Source organism: Haliotis asinina, chromosome 7 (assembly GCF_037392515.1).
Source record: "Haliotis asinina isolate JCU_RB_2024 chromosome 7, JCU_Hal_asi_v2, whole genome shotgun sequence".
NCBI lineage: Eukaryota > Metazoa > Mollusca > Gastropoda > Lepetellida > Haliotidae > Haliotis > Haliotis asinina.
In genome coordinates, this window is record NC_090286.1 from 27,832,579 (window position 1) to 27,854,478 (window position 21,900).

A 21,900-nucleotide genomic window follows, 5' to 3' on the forward strand; every position below is an offset into this window, starting at 1 on the left:
CTTGAAAACAAACCATAATCTAATTGATTCTCAAACTGACTTTACAGGGTGAAACCATGATTTTTTATAATAAAATAGCTGTGCCCTATCAGGAACATCTGTCAGTCTGAGACTAAGCACTATTGGTAGTGAAAAATAATAATCTGCTGGTAGTGAAAATCTGCATTTGATTGCTAGACAATATGATTTTGCCTATAACATAACAGTTTCCCTCTTGGAAGCTAGGTGGTTGTAGGTACATTCTACCATGGCTATGTGAAATGCGTGAATTTGATTGGTCAATCCATAAAAGTAGACACTATCAATTTCGATTGAAAATGCGCCTGTTTTCATGGCGAACGTATACAACACTGCCGGACTACTTCCGCTTGACCACCAACATGGCGGATGTAAACATCGTAGACGCGCTTGATGTCGGTATATTTTCAGTCGGCAGTTTTGCAGACGTATATGCCCCAGACCTGGACGAATTTGATGATGATGATGATGATGAGTTTGACTCAATCCTGGCAAACCTAACCAATTCAGGTGAATTGATCCCCGAAACCTTAATATAACAACATTTTGGATATAAATCAGTTTGAAAGAGTCGTCTGCTAAGAGATCAGTCTGAGAAAAACATCTCTCTTTTTTAAATATTTGTAAATATTTCGTTACAACATAACATAAGTACGTAATCATTTTCAACCTCGTTTATTCTCAGAAATAACAGAAAGTGCCATACCAGGACAGAATAAATATGCACCTAAGGATGAAGAAACAACTGTTAGCGATGGGAACATAAACATGGGTAGGAAGTAATGGAAGTAATGAAAAACATAACAGTCCGGAACTATTAAAAAAACGAAAACAACTTATTATAAGATTTTACGAGCTTTGTTTACAATGTTAAAATGGGGCCTGCAAATTAGTGCAATGGGCCAGCTGATTAAGATAGCCAACACAATAGATCTACACTTGTATCTCGTGAATGTGTTATAGTGTCTACTTCAGGACAGCCATGTCCAAATATTTCTACTGACCAAAAACTATGTGGCCAGGCTATATGATATTTAGCTATTATTATTCAGTCTGCAATCTTGATCTTTATCACTACCGCAGAGTACATTGTTTTGTCAGCTACCTTGTTCCTCTTTGTCACTTCCATTAATTACGGTATATGACATTTATGGCCTTTATTGGTCATCCCCCTTGGCTGTGTCTGTCATCACATCAGCTGTAGAAGGAAGTGCTATTAGCTTCTCTATCTGTCCATTGTTGAATCTTTGCCTGTCTATTGTTGTTAAAAACTATATATATGTATGCTCACATCTGTACTGTACGTGAGAGATGAGAAGTGAGATGTGAGTGTGGAGACCGGCATTCCGACTGTCTTTGTGGGGACGACCGCGAGCAGGATTATGCCGCTCGCAGGAAAGGCCCTGGGGTTTGAGCTGGAAGTCCGCTCACCTCATTCATGTATACTTGTTTGTCATGTCTCTTGAAACCAACTAAAGAAGTTTGAACAACTAAACCATGACTTCATGTTCATCATGGTATTCATCATTTCGTCAAAGTATTGCATGTATATAATCACGTCAATCACATATCACGCCGATGACTACATCCACCCGTTGACAAATGGATTGGGTTTTTTTCTTTGTTATTTTCTTTCAAAATAAAAACCCAGTAAATTATTCCCACAGACACAAGAGATGAGAGACAAACAACTTTTGGGGAAAGCCGCTGCCGCTTCGCAACAATTGATGAAGCTAACTTGGACTCCATTTTTTTGGATGGCCGACCCAAATCAACCCTACAGACAACACACTGGGGTGTTAGGACTTTTCAACGTGAGCGCAAAAGTCATAAAAAAACATGCACTAAACCTTGTCTCGAAAACAGAATAATACGATTATTTCCTCCTTAATTGTGAGAGAACCTCCTACCATATAAGCTTCAACTTGCAATATTATTGACACTTTGACTAATACCTCGATCTCTTCCCAGGCAGAAATCCTTCTCCTGTTACAATTTGTGACATGCAAAATCCTTTTGGTTATCAATCATAGTAAGTAGTTTTGATTTTTTAACTCAATGAAAACAAATCTAAATAGCATCTTCTATCTTGCAAGCAAGGCAGGTGTCCAACCACATGATTTAACCACCTTGATGCTATTTTTTCAGGCGCACATTTTCATAAGGTTTGAAAAGTGAACGTTGTGCCAGACGTGCTCTTGTGTGGTCCTGGATCTGCGTATGGCTATAAAAGGACACAGACATGTAGAATGTTTAATTTCCTATCAGTTGGTATCAATATAACTGTTGTCCAAAACGTCTGTATGAGTTAAAAAACAGTAAATTTCTCCGTTTTTTACTGTGCACCAATAAAAGCACTCAGTTTTTTAAGATTTGTCATCTTTACAAAAAGTGTGAGATAAGAGAACAACATAAGTGTATACCAAATGAATTTATGCGCTAATGCATATTGTCACATGCTCAACATTAAAAACGCCCCGCAATAAATGTCAAAAATGGACATCAAACATCGACAAAGAGGTCATGCACATATAAAGACAAGGAGGCATAACTCTGCTATGCTTTACATTAGGTCAATGTGACTCAGATCACATGGGAGAATTTGCTGTGGATACGGAGAATATGTTTTGGTTGTTTTGTTCACAGTGAATTAAACTATTCCAATCCAAACTTCCCCAAAGAGAGCAGATAACCCTTGGTAGTTTCACAGTATATAAGAAAAGATGCCAATGTACTACATGAGAAAGCAGGTTATAGCAACTTGATGCCCCTTTCTGATACATACGTTAGTTATTCGATTCTCATGTTCTTCAGTTTTTGTGTTTTGACTAATTTTGCATCATTTTTAAGGGAGTAACGGCCATATCTTCAAACATAATGAAAATACTGTAAATATTACAACAATGTAGCTGATATCATGGCATGTTTTGTCCATTTTGTCACGTAGGAAAAAGACGACACTGGATTGCTGATAAACATATATCTCACCTATTAATAAATTGCCATTGAATGTGTAAAAGAATTCAATGCTCTTTATAAAACATAAAACAAATGGTTTTACCATTTAAATGGTGTCCTGAATATATCAACAATTAGACAGTTTTACTACGTACTTTATTGTGGCATCAATTGAGCGTAAATGAAAAATAATATTTCACAACACCTGAATTTATCTTTTTTTCATTATAGGATATTTATATCTCAACTCCCAGGGGAGTATACAACTCTTGCTGCCACAAGTTTTATTGTGGCTCTCACATCCTAACGAGGTACCCAATTCATAGCTGGGTGGACTGGGACACATAGCCACAGTAATTTACTGCATGTTTACTGCATGTTGCTGTACCCGCAACTACGTGTATGCTCATGTCCATGTGGCCACTATCTGGTCACCTACCAACGGATTCGTGGGTTCTTTTGAGTGCACAGTGTTGTGTACTGAACACTTGGAGTTGTGACAACACAGAAAGAGTCTGCAAAGTTGACTCCAAGGTAATTACACCTGGTCACACCTGGGCTCGATCCCAACCTCGATGGATCACTAGCCTTGCCTGGCGCTTTAGCCAGCTCGCCAACCGCACCCCTGAATATTCATTAAATATTAATAAATATTAAACTTTTCTTCTTATGATTGTGTATTTCTTTCTCTTCATTAGTATGCAATGAAAGGTATAGAGAGATCACTTCTTCAATACGGAACTATTAGAATACGGACGCAAGGTTTGTCCAAATTAAGACATGACCTAGTTTATATATTTGTAAACAATTTTCGTACAAATATTGTTTGAGTTAGATATCCTGCCATCACAATATGTTTTAATAAAATTTGAATTGATTGTATTATCAAAAAACACAGATAATGGATCATAAAACATTTTTGACAACCACACACACCTGGTCATTGAATTTTCATAATTGTTTTGTTACAAAATGCATAAATCATTTTCATTAATATTATCAGTTTTACTTATAAGGTTGAATTAAATCGCTGTTTATTAACCTGTTCATATGAAACTGCACATTTTTTAATATTGTACATCACAAGACCAAAAGTACATGTTGTAGTAATGACTGCATGTGATATCATATCACTTGTGTAAAGGCCTAAAATGTGGTATACTACACTAAATGTGTCAATTTCCAATGTAAATATTATTCAAAATATCAAAAACATTTACAGAATAAAAATGCATACACTTTATCCACATGTGATATAATGTTGAACAAGGATATATGTAGATATTGAATTTATTTTTATGAAAAATATCTGAACGATACGCAAAACATACATCATAATACTGAGAGTGCAATCGGAATGATAATGATATGGCCATTGTGTTTATTCTTGTTCAACTGACCTTCACCTCAAAAAATTGCCTAATATGTGCAACAATATTAACATGTGACGTCACTACCGATGACGATTTCTTTCAAAACGGCAGCATTGCTGACAAGGGTATACAGGATTTTTCAAGGACTTGTCCCTTGATTCAAAGATCGTTTACACATAAATATGAGATGTAAGTAATCAGAATGCTTCTGATGTTATATGTTTTTTACCAATCACATTGTAAATAACAGAAGAAGCTAGAAATGTTGATAAGTACTGTTCTCGCTTTGCATGATTTTGCGTCAGTCATGGTGTCACGCTGCACGGAAACTTTGTGTCTTTTGATTTATCAAATGATTGCGTTGTATCTATTTTTAATATGCTATTTCTTGCTACAATACTCTTCCCTGCAATACAGCATATAATGCTGTGAAACACAATTTTGTACAGTGTGAAAGTGTGAAAAGTGGCGACATTTACGATGAAGCATATTTTGAAAGGTAATTTTATGCACTTGGTCCGAGGTAATAGTGGATGGTATCAAGAAACAGGGAATTATCCACAGAATTAAAAACTGTGAAGTATTTATATGTGCATGATACATTTAGAATTTTGCTGGACTTCAAAGTGAGGGTAGAAGAGGAAGGACATACATGTCCCTGTGGCATGGGGTTAATATGTTCAGGCTTCCACAACGTTCGCCTCGCACTTACAAACAACATATTTAGCATGAACTGAGGGGTCCCGTGGAAATTTGTGCATGGTGACACTATCACCCGACACCTGGAAGCATCTGATGGCAACACAGCAATGCAGCATGTCTTTGTTGAGGTCGAGAAATCAGCAAATTGACGAGCTTGTTACACATTTTATACCACTAACTGAAAATCCTTACTCATATGATGTCACTGCAGGGCTCTGGCGACAGAGTTACGTAACCTGTCTGTGGTTTCATTGGCGGGCAAGAGTGAAAGAAGCAACTTTTGGGCAACTTTTTATCACTAGTTATTAATTAACTGAGCATTTTATAAGAAACATATTGGTGTTCTGCTTAAAACTAACCACAAGTCTTTCATATGTAATCGTTAAAAGAGTACAAAAAATGTGCGTTTATTGGAATATCTCTCTCATATGACATCGTGCATGTGTGTGTATATGTGGCTGCTTGTACTAGTCAAGACCCAAGCTGGTTTTCTAGTGATAGTTCACTGAGGCTGATAGTTCACCAGGCTGCAGTTCAGTACGAATTTATATTCCACTATGACACATCATACTGACTCCAAGCTGAACAGTCTTTTTACCCATTAATACTGGGCACCAGGCAGGCACCAGCAAGTACCATATTTTAATGTGTTTTGGTATGACATGGATAGCGACGAAACCCACAACCTTTCACTCTACATGCAGACTTTGGAGGCAGTTTCTGACATGTACGCAGTGTTCTAAAGTGCTGATGAAAAATAAATTCAGTTCTGCTCGTGACAAGAAGAGTGACAGACCAGCATGAATCAGACTCTGTGTAATGAAGTGTGATATATATCTGTCCACAATTCCATTTCTAATTCAGAATAATGTAGATATCACTTTAACCTCCTGCTCCAAATACGTGTCCACCAACCCAACTGTTCTAGTCAGCCTGGCTGTGAATTAAAATGAAGTTAATCCCACATCATAAATACTTGAATAATATGAGAAATATGAATCCATGTGACACCATGCATGATAATAATAATAATAATATGGCCATTATTGCTCACTGTGCAAATATACTGTGAACCTTGTCTAAACCAGCACGGCACAGGACCAAAATAAAATGTCTGTTTAGGCAAGGTGCTGGTGCAAAAAAATTTTTGCTGGTTTTGACAGTGTGCTGGATAAGACAGGTGCATCAGTGAGCAGGTAGATCCTGAGGAAATCTAGACTTGCTTCTATTTAGGGCTTCAGTACTACAGAAAAGGGATAGGCTGTGGGGAAAATAATGTGATTCAGTGTGTGTATAAATCATATGGACTTCTTGTTCCTATCAAAATTATTTCTATTCAGTGACTAATTAAGTCAAACAATTTCAGGGAAAGAATTTTTTTGCACAGTGCCATAGGGCACATGATAGATAATGTGTACCTTGGTGAAGGTAAGTGCACCCATACTGTCTATTGTACACTTGTACTATCAACTTATGTAGACATGCCCCTTCAAGGAATAAAATTACTATACACAAATGGGTTTAGCATTCAGTACAGCCTTGGAGCAAGACTATGTCTGATGATCCAAAATTAAATAAAAACGTCGGAACAATCAGGTAAATTCAAGTTTGTTTATAAATAACCAGTAAACATCATGTAATGAATACATAATGACAAGAATGAGTGAGTGGGTGAGTTTAGTTTTACGTCACACTCGGCAATATTCCAGCTATATGGCAGTGGTCTGCAAATAATCCAAGTCTGGACCAGACAATCCAGTGATCAACAGCATAAGCATCGATCTGCACAACTGAGAACCGATGACACGTGTTAACCTAGTCAGCGAGCCTGACCACCCGATCCTATTAGTTGCCTCTTATGACAAGCATAGTTGCCTTTCATGGCAAGCATGAGTTGCTGAGACCTATTCTACCCCAGACCTTCACGGTTCCACAATGGCAAGAGAGAGCGTAACTCTATACACAATATATGTTACAACTTTTGAACTTGATTACCTGATCACTATCCTGACTGCAAGAATAGTTCCGCTTCATATTCCTTGACTCATAAACCACAAACCATATCATCATTTTAAACAGGATTTCCTGCTATGCTCACAGGCAGTCAAAATGACCAAACCCATGCTAAGTTGTGAGTTTGAGAATGCCAGAGATCAACAGTTTCATGGGGTGAAAAAACTCAGGCTTTGAATCATTTGTGCTGGTCAGATTTATCTCATTTTCCATGAAACCAATCATGGTGAATATCATATCATAAGTTTAGTCATATTTCACCTGTGCCATTTCAATATTTACTGGCATGCAAATTAGGCACTGTTTCAATTCTTGAATATGCATACCTTTCAGATTACTGTTAAATGCAACAGTCCAGATGAATCACAGCAGATTTGTAAATAGTTCAGTCCCATGTGTGGTGGGGTAAAGCTTCCTCATGTCACAATGAAGACCCGGGTTCAATTCCCTATGTGGGTACAATATGTGATGCCCATTTCTGGTGTCCCTGCTGTGACATAGCTGGAATATTGCTAAAAGTGGCATAAAACAATACTTACTCACTCATCATGTAGATCAACCATTCATTCTCTAGCATCTTGACAGTTTGTGATGTCCAGTGCTTACACAGAAGCATGATGGTTGGGTCCACTACGTTACGAGCCTAAAGGTTCTCTCATGACCAGCATGGTTTGCTGGGGCCAATTCCAAAATAGTATAACCCACAATGTGTCAACAGTTACACTACAACAAAGTCATTGGAAACTACAGAGTTTAACCGATAAAAAGCAACGAAAAGCGATCACTTCATCACTAGACCCACATATGTGCATTTAGGTGTCTGTGGACCATCATCCTAACCCATGTCTGTGGACCATCACCCTAACCCATGTCTGTGAACCATCACCCTAACCCATGTCTGTGGATCATCACCCTAACCAATGTCTGTGAACCATCACCATAACCCATGTCTGTGGACTATCACCCTAACCTTGGTCTGTGGACCATCACCCTAGCCCATGCCTGTGAACCATCACCCTAACCCATGTCTGTGGACCATCACCCTAACCCATGTCTGTGGACCATCACCCTAACCAATGTCTGTGAACCACCACCCTAACCCATGTCTGTGAACCATCACCATAACCCATGTCTGTGAACCAGTACCCTAGCCCATGTCTGTGAACCATCACCATAACCAATGTCTGTGAACCACCACCCTAACCCATGTCTGTGAACCATCACCATAACCCGTGTCTGTGAACCATCACCCTAGCCCATGCCTGTGAACCATCACCCTAACCCATGTCTGTGGACCATCACCATAACCAATGTCTGTGAACCACCACCCTAACCCATGTCTGTGAACCATCACCATAACCCGTGTCTGTGAACCATCACCCTAGCCCATGCCTGTGAACCATCACCATAACCCATGTCTGTGGACCATCACCCTAGCCCATGTCTGTGGACCATCACCCTAGCCCATGTCTGTGAACCATCACCCTAACCAATGTCTGTGGACCATCACCCTAGCCCATGCCTGTGAACCAACACCATAACCCATGTCTGTGAACCATCACCCTAGCCCATGCCTGTGAACCATCACCCTAACCCATGTCTGTGGACCATCACCCTAACCCATGTCTGTGAACCATCACCATAACCCATGTCTGTGAACGATCACCCTAACCCATGTCTGTGAACCATCACCATAACCCATGTCTGTGAACGATCACCCTAACCAATGTCTGTGAACCATCACCCTAACCCATGTCTGTGGACCATCACCATAACCCATGTCTGTGAACCATCACCCTAACCCATATCTGTGGACCATCACCATAACCATGATAACCCATGTCTGTGAACCATCACCCTAACCCATGTCTGTGGACCATCACCCTAACCCATGTCTGTGGACCATCACCCTAACCAATGTCTGTGAACCATCACCCTAACCCATATCTGTGGACTATCATTCTAACCAATGGCTTTGGCATTTAAAGCAAAAGCTGAAAACACTAGGCTTCTGCATCATGATGCACTTGTGCTGCTGCTACTGCGATTGCTGCTACCAATGCTGCTGCTGATGATGATGATGAGGCAGTTATCGGTTCTGTATCAGAGCACTGATACACAAGTCAAGCATGTCAACTTCAAAGGATTCATACAGTCACAGCACACAGTCTCATTACCATTATAACTGTAATGGAATGTGGTTCCTCTTTCAGTTGTACTAAGACAACCTTGCCAATTCCAGTGCACTAAAAAACCTCATTAATACACATTCCCCTACTGAATAAACATTGGCTCCCAGCTGCTGGTGGCTATGGAATTATAACTTATATTGCCTGGTATTAACAAAATGATAATTATAGCATCATGACTGGGCTATGCAGAAATCACTTCCATGTTGCGCTTTCAAAGTTGCATTGTAATATTTTTCACAACTTGTAATAAATAACAACAAACACAAAGCTTAAAATATTTTTTACAAAATGATTGAAAGAGTAGGATGAAAAGTAAGAACTTTGTCAATCAGAAAACTAATTTCTGAGAGAAACAAAATGTTAAAAAGATACAGAAACAAATAATTCAAGTTAACCGAATACAGCTAATAAACGTAAGTTTCGCTTCACATAAAAATCGTCCAGAAGGTGGGGTTTCCGGATATGTGGGGTCTGAGTAAACGGGGTTCGACTGTACATTCAATGACAAGAAGTATCAATGATCATCAGTATGAAAATTATGTCATTCATAACACATAAACTATTGTGATGAATAAACTTTTCATCAACCACACAGTACAAGCAGTTCAGGGTGCTGAGTTTGTTTTGTTGATATTCCATGTATTAATAATCACCACTCACTTGTGATGTGAAATACACTGATTTCTTTCAGATTTTTTGGTACTTTTGCCCAAAGATACTTCTCTGATATTTATCAAAAGCTAACCAAAAAGGTGCATCAATGAGATGTAATGTCCATAATACACTGTAATACAACAGACTCTACATTCTAAGCATATCTGTAATTGCTGGTCATGATTGTGAAATGAAAAGGCAACAACATTCTGACAGAGAATTAATAATTTCTTCACATTCTCAGTCTCAGTATTTCACCCATAGATACTTCCCCGATACTTGTTGTCACGAGAGTGTATTTTCTGTAAATTGTATTTTCGATTAAGTAATAATGACTCTTCGGGTCACAATGTTTAAAGTTTTGAGTGATTGTTATTATTGGTCACATAACTGTTCCGTGCTTTTGGTACTTTGGCAGCAGGTTTTATAGTAGCACTCTTGACTAAGAGTTTTATTAATTGTGCATACTTCAGGGAGCCTACCAGAAGATCCTACATTGATGGCGATGGTCACAAAGTGCTTGAAAGTTCAGGAATTAGTAACTTTATATATAAAGGCTGGCTGTCGTGTTGACAACAAGGACACGCACAGATGAACTTGAGTATATAAATCTGCCTGCTTCTGTCAATGCTTCACCTACATAACTGCTGTCCGACCGCTCGCTGAGTTACATTCAGTAAAACTGTTTCTCACACCAAAGCTTCAGTGAGCTGACATTATATTTGTGAATTACTTTAGAATTGACTCAGTGGTATTGTGCATGAAACCTCAATTGTGTACCTTTGCATCTTGCTGTTTTTGCAGAATACAAATTATTGAAAATATCAGACTTCTCAGTGTTGTATTTGGTTGGTTCTGAGGGGATTTCTTATACCTTTTGTCACAGCAAATTATTCACCATAACATTATTGATAATCAATTGTTATTGATTATCATTCTCTATGTCATACAATAGTAAATATCTGGCATGAAAATCATGGGGTCCATGTTAGAATCTTAAAATAATCACCAACAAAATACATTGTGGCAGAATCCAAGTGAGTGAGCGAGTTTCAGTTTTATGCCGCTTTTAGCAATATTCCAGCCATGTCATGGCGGTGGACAGCAGAAATGGGCTTCACACACTGTACCCATGAAGGGAATTGAACCCAGGATTTCAACCCTGACAAGCAGACGCCTAAACCACTAGGCTACCCCACCATCCCAGAAGAATCCCAGGATGGCTCCTTCATGACAGAACATCTATTTGTACCAATACATTGTTCAGCTAAATCCCAAAAGCTATTTACCTTTAGTGTTTGACAAAACCGGTTTGTCACTCAGGTAATATCTAATTTGAAAGTTAACTCTTGATTAGAGACAGATGATTTACCTTTAGAGACTGTCCAAATAAGAGTTTAGAGACTACCAATAATACCTACCTTTAGCATGACATTATCATCATTTGACTGTCCTATCAAGCTCTTTCTGCAGTGCTAAAGTCTTAAATGAAATAAGTCTAGATTTCCTCAGGGTAAGGTTCTGAATCTCTGGTCTCCCTTGGGCTCCTTCTCTGGGTTTGTTTGTTTGCTACTATCACAATTATACATATTCAAGTGACTTTCACGTCAAGTGTTTCCCATGATGCAGAGAACCTGCATATTTAACTCCAAAAAACATGTCCATGACTCCCTCTCATGACACCCAGGAGTCATGATGACTCCAAACATTTTATGCTAAGGGCAAACACTGACTAAAGTTGACTCCCAAAACATGTCCATGACTCCCTCTCATGACACCCAGGAGTCATGATGACTCCACACTTTTTATGCTATGGGCAAACACTGATTAAAGTTGACTCCCAAAACGTCCATGACTCCCTCTCATGACACCCAAGAGTCATGATGACTCCAAACATTTTATGCTAAGGGCAAACACTGACTAAAGTTGACTCCCAAAACGTCCATGACTCCCTCTCATGACACCCAAGAGTCATGATGACTCCGAACATTTTATGCTAAGGGCAAACACTGATTAAAGTTGACTCCCAAAACGTCCATGACTCCCTCTCATGACACCCAAGAGTCATGATGACTCCGAACATTTTATGCTAAGGGCAAACACTGATTAAAGTTGACTCCCAAAACGTCCATGACTCCCTCTCATGACACCCAAGAGTCATGATGACTCCAAACATTTTATGCTAAGGGCAAACACTGATTAAAGTTGACTCCCAAAACATGTCCATAACTCCCACTCATGACAACAGGGTGTCAAATTGACTGCTAAATTTATGCCTTGGGGACACACATGGCAAACTAAATATGACAACACATGTTGTTGATATTTTAAAACTTCCCAAACTCATGTTTTCAGACATCAAACACTTTTGTGTCATTTGAGCAATGTCATTTTGTAAACATCACATGACAACGTCCTTGACTGTGATTGCTTGTGTCTGAATAAAACAAGTTTGACAACAGTTCACACATTAAAGTCAAGTTTGACAAAACTTTGATGGAAAAGTTAGGGAGAGTAAAGACTGATCCTATTTCTTGACAATAGTTTGACAACTCTACAATTGCTGCAGGTGGGAAATCTACCTCGCAAGTAACAGCCTCACACAGCAGCTGACTATACAGTCACTTGATAACTTGTTTGTAATCAGTATCAACTCTATTGGTAACTAACGTTGACCCGTTTCATAAGAAGACTATAAAGTATCCTGTGTTTCATAAGCATCTCAGGTTTACTCGAGTGGTGTACAATGATATCTGATATGTACACATGACATGTTACTGTTGTTAGTGATCGTCTTACAGCAATGCATAATAACATATCTGATTTATTCATTACAAGACTGTGGATGGGCTATTACCCAGAAGTGATATTTTTCTATGTATTATCAATCATGCATGATATCTTTCCAGATATTTATCAACATGACTGACAGAACGCTCTCATCACACACATGAACCCAATAAGGCAGAGAATAGATCACAAACGACTACACCATGTTTGTTCTAAGTTTGACATACACTGTCATTGTTTCCTACTGCAATGTGGAACACACACTGTGCAGCAGATCATGAACAGAATGCATTCTAAGCACTCTGTCTTAACGTCCTTTCTCTCCTTTTTCAGTTACAAACACCCAAGTGACCCGTGAAGGTACCGAGGTAGAATAGGCCTTCAGCAACCCATGCTTGCCATAAACAGCAACTATGCTTGTCGTAAGAGACGACGAACAGTATCGGATGGTCAGGCTCACTGACTTGGTTGACACATGTCATTGGTTCCCAGTTGCGCAGATCGATGTTCATGTTGTTGGTCACTGGATTGTCTGGTCCAGACTCGATTATTTACAGACCGCCGCCATATAGCTGGAATATTGCTGAGTGCGGCGTAAAAGTAAACTCACTCACTCACTCACAAACACCCAAGTAAACTCAATGCAATGTATAGCTTGTCATGATGTATTGTAGTAGCATTTTGAGTAATCGGTCATTTCAAATTTGTTAGATTTCTTAAATCTTTAGTGCTCACAAAGACGTGAGGCCCGTGACTCTAACTGCACCAAACAGGGGATGCTGTAAGACTACCATGGTGTTTTCATCTATACCTTGTACACCCTTCACCATTCAAAATAATGAAAACTGTGCATGTCTTTATCAGGAGACACTAACACATTACTTGAGGACCCGTGAAGGTCCCGGGGTAGAATAGGCCTTCAGCAACCCATGCTTGTCATAAAAGGTGACTATGCTTGTCGTAAGAGGCGACTAACGGGATCAGGTGGTCAGACTAGCTGACTTGGTTGACACATGTCATCGGTTCCCCATTGCGCAGATCGATGCTCATGTTGTTGATCACTGGATTGTCTGGTCCAGACTCGATTATTTACAGACTGTCACCATATAGCTGGAATATTGCTAAGTGCGACGTAAAACTAAACTCACTCACTCACTCACTCACTTGAGCCAACCTGTGTGCAGACACTTTCCATTGTGTCACAACCCCTAGTGTACTGTGCACAACCCTGTGTCACTTTAAAGAACCCATGAATCTGTTGGTATATGGCCAGATGGTGGACACAAGACCACAAGCTAACACCTAGTTGCAGGTACAGCAACATGTAGTAAACTTGGACAAAGTACTGTGACTATGTGTCCCAGTCCACCCAGCTGTGAATTGGGTACCTGGTTAGGATGAGAGAGCCACAATAAACTCGGTGTGCCTAGTGGCAGCAAGAGCTGTACATTCTCTGGGGAGATGAGACTGATAATACAATGTGACATTGAGGTTGACATCCAGTGATTGAGGGAAACAAATACCAGCACCTTGAGCAAGCACTTGTTGCATGAATATGTGTCCTATATCAATATCCAGTAATAATAACATGGCCTACCTCAAACGTCAACTCTTTAACCAACACATCTCCATTTGGTGTCACAAGGGGGACTTTTTCAAATCTGAAACAGAACAGACATATGCATGGGAGTCTCAGCTTGTCAGGCACAAATCATGCAGAGCTGAAGCAAGAGACTGAGTGAGTGAGTTTAGTTTTACTATGCTGATTATGCCGATCACCGGATAGTCTGGTCCAGACATAATTATTAGAAGACCACTGCCATATAGTTGGAAATGTACAGAGTGTAACTTTAAACAGCAAACAAACAAAAACAAACTTACTTGATTATATGATCTTGAATGATGATCTTTCCGCTACCAGCTTTCAATGCTTTGTTATTCTCAAGAGCTGAAAAAATAACAAATTTTCAGATTCAAACTTATTTAACTATCAGCACACAAGTCCAAGCAAGTGAAAGAATACGTATTTGAACAGGATTTTATTCACACCATGGGGATCAGTTCATGGACTGCTCAGGCTATAGGTGCTGGTCACTTTGGCCACACAAACCAGCTTGGACATGGTGCAAACAAATCAAATACACATATGCCTGTAATTGTGGATTCAAACCCATTACAATGGGATAAAAAGTTAAACTCAATGAATAAGAAAGATATGACTCGTCAAGCAACAAAAGTAAAGGGAGATAATCCAATTCTTTGAAATGTAACCATTCATTATGTCCCAGTCAAGTGCACTTACAAGTAATTTACTGAAGCGAGTTTCATTTGTCACTGATGTTAGATAACAGTCTAGAATTTTTGGTTTCACCACTAAAAATATGCTAAGCTAAAGTGAAGGAAGTGTCACATCCATACACTGGCACTGAGATGTTTTAATTGGGCATGAATATCAAAACAGACCATTGAGAAGTATTATAGATAATAACCAGTAACACTACAAAGTTTAGATTCAAAACATATCCGTACATACTGAAAGGACGACTGAATCAACAGAGCCAAAAGTTATTATTTGTACAAAGAAAAATATCATGCCTTAGTTGGTCACAGCAATCAAATTTTGACAAAATTATAAGGAAATGATTGGATCTTACATACTGATACAGAACCCAGGGACTTCGACAGAAGTTTCAACCATTATACTAACTGAAAGTATCTACTGACTGAGCAGAACATGCCTGATGCTGGCTCACATACCTTGAGCTTGTTCTGTCGTCACCATTGTTCTCTCATAGTGTCCTCGGTTGAGATCATCCAACACTTTTATCAGCTGTGTCACTCTCGCTGTGAAACTGTAAATCATTCACAATCTCATTATAAAAACAGGTAATGGTGTAAAATGTGTTTCCAGCAAATTCATAGCAGTTTTCTGAAACTGAAATAAGGCTGTCTTAGAGGCAGCAACTGCTCATCACATAAACAAATGGAGGACATTTTCAGATGAAATCTACACATATTTAGTGCTAAGTGTGAAATTGAAATATTATAATCTATTTAATACTAATATTAACCATCACAAAATATGAGCAGACGTACAAAGTGGGCCATCAATGACAAGATCCAGACATGCTGTCTTATTCCTACTTCCCCATTAGAATACAACTTCATGGATGACAAGTTCTTGCTTAATGCATACAGCAATGTTTCAATGTAGATTCTTACACCATAATCAAGCCGAAAGTGAAAGATTGAGATTCTCACACCCTTATCAAGCTGTCACTGTCGGCTGAAAACAATGTAAGAATCTTATTGAAACACTGCTCTATGATAAACAAGAAGTTGTTATCCATAAAGTTGTATGTTTCATCTGTTACTCGTGAACTTCTAGTATGCTGTTCAGACAAGTCCACATTGGTATGTTTACATCCTTGAAATCTCCAGGGTACACATTACGATAAGTCTCCACTATACCCTGGATGCATCTACTGCTCGGCCCGAAAATTGTATTACCTCCTTTTGCTGACACTGCATTCTCACAGTAGCCAATCAGTTAAGTCGACGTTACAAGTGAACTTGCCAGTGTCAATGAAGATATCGGTCGCAGCTGCGAAGGTTTGTTCGCAGGGCAAGACAGATTTTGAGGAAATCATATAAAGACATTGATAGGTCTGAAAATTAAATAAATATATATGCAACTCCTGCCTCTTTCAGAGAACTTGGATAAAAAGCCAGCCAAGGGAGGTAATAAATTTATCAGGCTTACCTGTAGATGCATCCAGGGTATAGTGGAGATTCATTAGTAGGTGGGGATATCGAGGGCGGTATGTTTATTGCTCATGTTATACTCAACAGTGAAACAGCTATCTGGCAGCGGTCTGTTAACAATCTAATCTGGTCAACATAATAATGACTGATACCCTTATCAAAACAAAAGAGAAAAAAGGACACTGTATCTGGACACTGTATCTACCAGCTCCTATGCAATACAATCCAAACCACTAATTCTCCCCTCTTTCAACAAGAATGTGTTCCTAGGGACTGATTCTAACTTGGCATCTGCCACTCCATTCCAGATCTGCCTCCTCGTTAAACTGTCGTACTGACCCTGCTAGTCTGGTCATCTCTCTCCCGGCCAACACAATTCTTCCAATGGCCTCTGCCATCTTCACCAACATTCGGCCGCTCTTGTAGTAGTCCTGTAAAAAAACATCGAGTGCCTTCAATACAAGCTAACTTGGTCTGCTGAAGTATTCAGCCCTCTCTGACATCAGGTACCTTCAAATGTTAACAAGCGTTAATATAAATGGACACACTGACTGCCACCACAAGTACATGTCAGGCCCAGTTTGCCATTGACAAGTTATCAAACAATGCCAGATGTTTGTTTCTTGTGCCTGTTTTCCAAAATGTGAAACTTGTTTTGAAACACCACTAATGTAGCTACCAGATAATTCTTTATGACAAAATTTAACCAGAACTGATACTATTAATACACTTGTGAGAGGCAGTCAATGTGTTAAAACCCTGCAGGGCCATCCACAATCAGCATCCAGTCTCCATTCAGTCAACACATAACACAACTGACCTAAAGAAAGAGTAATGGTCAAGTCTCAAGCAGCATAGATGGATCCTGGCTATAATTGTGAACGCATATGTATTCTGATGAGACAAAGGTAATAATCAATTGTCCATGAGAAAATCGGGGGAAACAACGAGGAGGCAGTACTGAAGTCAAAACTCAGGCTTCAGTTTGTTTCAAGAAACTGGAGCCAGAACTTTATTTCTGATTTTGGATATATGATTTGTTTTGCCAACTTCAATGTTGTGTTGTTTGTGGTTTGTCATAAAGGTATCATAATTACTGGCTTGTCATCACAAATGTACCATTGTCACTGACTTGTTGTCATCACTGCTGATACTTGTGGCTTGTCAATATTGGGCTATTGTTATTGGTTTGTCGTCATTATTGCTTGTGGCTTGTCATTATTATTCCAATGTTACTAGTTTGTCATCATTATTGCTTGTGGCTTGTCAATATTGGGCTATTGTTATTGGTTTGTCATCATTATTGCTTGTGGCTTGTCAATATTGGGCTATTGTTATTGGTTTGTCATCATTATTGCTTGTGGCTTGTCAATATTGGGCTATTGTTATTGGTTTGTCATCATTATTGCTTGTGGCTTGTCAATATTGGGCTATTGTTATTGGTTTGTCATCACTAAATCAATGTTACATGCATGCTATTATCATTCCATCATTGTTACAGGGAAGAAAAGTATTGATATTAGGCCAATCAGTTTTCACAGCCAACTGAGGTCAAATCTTACCTCTAGTCTCTCACTGTGCGTGCTGTTGAGATGGCGTTTATGCGCCAGATTCAAGAATGGACGACTCACAACCCAGTAACCAACTACAGTGGCTATATCTGTAAGACAGAGAAACAACATCAGGCATCAAATCAAGACAATATAAACTCCACAAGACCAAAATAATGTAAATAATATCCAAAATTCAGAATCATCATTTTCGATTTGTTTGAAGAGGAAATAGTGATTGGTCTTAACCTTCTTCTCTACAGCACAACCACCAATTTCAAAGTCAAACTTGTTGTCAAGGAAACCATAAAAATACAATTCACAGGAAACCCTCAAAAGGCCCTGTAGGGATCATATTAAAACATGGCAAACATGTGCATCAGGTCTGGGAGATCTGGTCCAGACAAGATGGCATCCTCGAAGCCACTGCCAAAGTCATGCTTCCATGGAAACCACAAAAAATAAAATTCACATATGGGTCTAACCCCCAAAGGGCACATCTAGGGATCATGCTTGACATATGTACCACATTTGGTTAAGCTATCACAAACAGTTGTAGGAGATATGCTTCAGACAAAGTACTGCGGACACACGGACGGACAAAAGGAACTTGTTTCTATATCCCCCTACAACTTCATTGTTGCGGGAGATAACAACCACTGTTTGGATGAAAGATTCCCAGTTTAGGCCACAATGTGAAAAATAGTTAGTAGCTAGAAGTCCTGAAATATATCTTTAAGCCATGTAAGCACGTTTAGCTTTGGAGTGAGTATTGTTTTACACCACTTTTAGCAATATTCCACCAATATCACATAGGGGACACCTGAAATGGGCTTCACACAGTGTACCCATTAAACACTTCAACCACTAGGCTACCCCACCACCCGTCTTTGAAAGCCCATCCCAGTGCTGAAAAATAAATCCTAACCCCATGTTGTGGGAACTGTGGCAGCCATGACAGACTGTCAACAACCACACCAGCCAAACATCCTACGTTCACAAATGAAGTTAACTAAAATATTACCCAGTATCAGGCAACTAGGTGTTTTACAGAACTGACTAAATTTCTCATGTTCAACTTCAAACTGACAATTTCAAGGAAGTTAAACAAGGAAAAACTTACATTTTGCAACGACACTGTCAACAAAACCCATTTGTAGTCTGAAGAAAATGAAGTAGCGCAAATGGGATATCTGAAATTACAAAACATATGTTAAGTTTTATTGCATATGATGCAGTGTCCTATGCATTAGTATGTTTTCATAGCATGATCAAATCCAAGAAATTTGAACAGAGAATGCCTATATAATACCACATTGGCAGGCTATCGTCAGTCTTGCATTGTCACAGGCCTTTATCATCCAAAACTGTGTTGAACAGGAAATATTGCTTCGTTTTGACACTAGATTTTGATCAATGTCCAAACAATGCTATGACTTCATGAACTTGATGACGTCACAATGCCATGACATTACTTCACTTGAAGTCTAATGGCAGTACTCAATTCAGAAATTTCTTTGAAAACTAAAGAAGAATGAGGTGCTCTATTCAGCAAGCATGGCTCTTCTCAAGAGATGTCTCATGGGACTGGGTGGTCAGGCTGGCTGACTTGATTGATACATGTCATCATATCCCAACTGCAAAACTTGATGCTCATAATGTCAATCACTGGAATATAAGTTCAACCTTTGATTATCTACAGAGTGATGGAATAGCACAGAGATGGAATACTGTTCAAATATACCACACTTCTATCATCAGTTAACATACCATATCAAATGCATCAATTATACGCACCAATTTCTGGAACGTTGCAAGAATGATGAACCTTTCTCTATGGTTTCCTTGATAGAATGCTATTTCTTCACTGGAATGGAAAAAAAACCACACAAATTTTAAACAATATTATGTAATCCTCTTGGAAGGTATGCTTCAACTGTAAACAATAGTCGACCAGTGAGTGAGTGAGTGTGGTTTTACGCCGCTTTTAGCAATATTCCAGCAATATCACGGCGGGGCACACCAGAAAATGGGCTTCACACATTGTACCCAAGTGGGGAATCAAACCCGGGTTTTCGGCGTGACGAGCAAATGCTTTAACCACTAGGCTACCCCACCGCCCCAATATTCGACCAGACACTGCTACAGTGTAATATATACTTGAGAGATCATACTGAAAGAGGACATACAATACAATACAAGGGAAGCAGCTCCATACTGGGTCACGAATCTGTAGCGATACATTTCACTTACAACATAAAGTTGTCAATATTGTACTTTCAAATGTCTAAAATGCTACTAGAGTAGCCTAAACAAGAAAGCATTTCATAAACCTGAAGTGTGGTTCTCACTATATATCAGGTCATCTCTTGTTTTCCCAGAATAACCGCATCTGAGGTTTTTGCTCCATTGGTAAGACCTCTTCTCGGGTTTTACTGTTTGTATGTATATTTTCCTAACTCTATATGAACATCAACATTCAAATGATATATGAGTGTTTGAAATGAACTGAAAGATGTCATTTAAGATCAAGTTCAAAGTGCAAATGTTTTCCCAAGCAAGACTGGAACTGTGACTCTCAGATAGCAGGCAGACACTCTACCACACAGCCACCGGGCCGACAAAAGAAGTGGGGTTGATTTATCTATTTATAGCTACTGTCATTAAATTGATTTTACTCACGCTTCAATTATTGTTTTGTAGCTTCGTTAAATGATCATCAACGTTGTAATTATCCATCACTGACAGTATATATGTTAGAGAAAACACTTCTCCAAGGTTTTTGAAGACAATGTAAACCCATTGTAGTCCCTCCCCATCCAGTTTTTCCCATGTTGGGGGAACACGATACACATGAAATTAGTAGGCTGGACGTGTGGGAGTGAGAGAGAAGCTGATTTCAAGAGTATATGTGTGAAAGGAATCAATCCAGTAAATGGGTCCAGGTATATGACAGTCCCAGTATGGAACAGAACAAGGTGTACGACAATCCTGGTATAGAACAGGTCCAGGTATATGACAATCCTGGTATAGAACAGGTCCAGGTAAACAACAGTCATTGTACAGAAGAGATGCAGGTATACGACAGTCCTTGTATAGAACAGATCCAGGTATACGACAGTCCATGTATAGAACAGGTCCAGGTATACAACAGGTCTGGGTATAGGACACTCAGGTCCAGGTATAGGACAGGTTCTGGGTATAGGACAAGTGCTGGTTTAAGGCAGAGCTGGGTATAGGGCAGGTCCGGGTGTATGGCAGGTCTATATATGGAAAAGGTACGTATATGTATGTATATATATATGTGCGTGAAAGGTATGGAAATCTGTCCAGGAAATGGGAACAGGTATGAGACAGGTGCAAGCAATGGGAATGGGCTCAAGGTCGTAACATATTAACATATTCACCTGTTTGTGATGAGTCTTGAATTGACATATCTATATTCCCCTTCTAACTTCTGTTCTTGGACTGTGAGACGTCCAATAGGTCTCCGCAGCCTGGGAAATAAAACAAATATGAAACAATGACTAGAATTCAACATTAAATATCAATAATCTTAAATGACATGTGCAACAAACATATTCTGGAAAATAACCAAATCTTCAACATATGTAAGTGCATTTGCCTAAAAAATATTTCTTGTTAGCTATTTCAAAATCTTCAAGTAGTGAGAAACTTTCTTCATGAGGCTTCTAGTGAACTTTTACCCCATGAAGCCCTGAGTTTGAATATGATCAACCACACAAATCTGACTTTGATTGTCGTCCAGTGGATACTGGATGCTGCTCCAAGATGTCAACATGATCAAGATGTGCCCAAATTCCATCTTTGACATAAGTTAACACACATTATCGCTAAAATGGATAGAATTATCATTAAAACAAC

The 21,900-nt window shown here is 39.1% G+C and overlaps 1 protein-coding gene across 1 annotated transcript in view; it reads right to left on the reverse strand.

Annotated features, from left to right (window-relative positions):
- LOC137290701 (ATP-binding cassette sub-family D member 3-like) overlaps positions 1 to 21,900 on the reverse strand; it is a 63,107-nt gene that overhangs the window by 23,827 nt on the left and 17,380 nt on the right. The window contains exons 12-19 of the mRNA XM_067821784.1: positions 21,423 to 21,512; positions 19,813 to 19,882; positions 19,139 to 19,208; positions 18,028 to 18,125; positions 16,805 to 16,896; positions 15,458 to 15,552; positions 14,582 to 14,648; positions 14,298 to 14,361 (exon numbers count right to left, since the gene is read on the reverse strand). Coding sequence (XP_067677885.1) covers positions 14,298 to 14,361; positions 14,582 to 14,648; positions 15,458 to 15,552; positions 16,805 to 16,896; positions 18,028 to 18,125; positions 19,139 to 19,208; positions 19,813 to 19,882; positions 21,423 to 21,512 — 646 coding nt within the window. The remainder of the gene's footprint in view (positions 1 to 14,297; positions 14,362 to 14,581; positions 14,649 to 15,457; positions 15,553 to 16,804; positions 16,897 to 18,027; positions 18,126 to 19,138; positions 19,209 to 19,812; positions 19,883 to 21,422; positions 21,513 to 21,900) is intronic.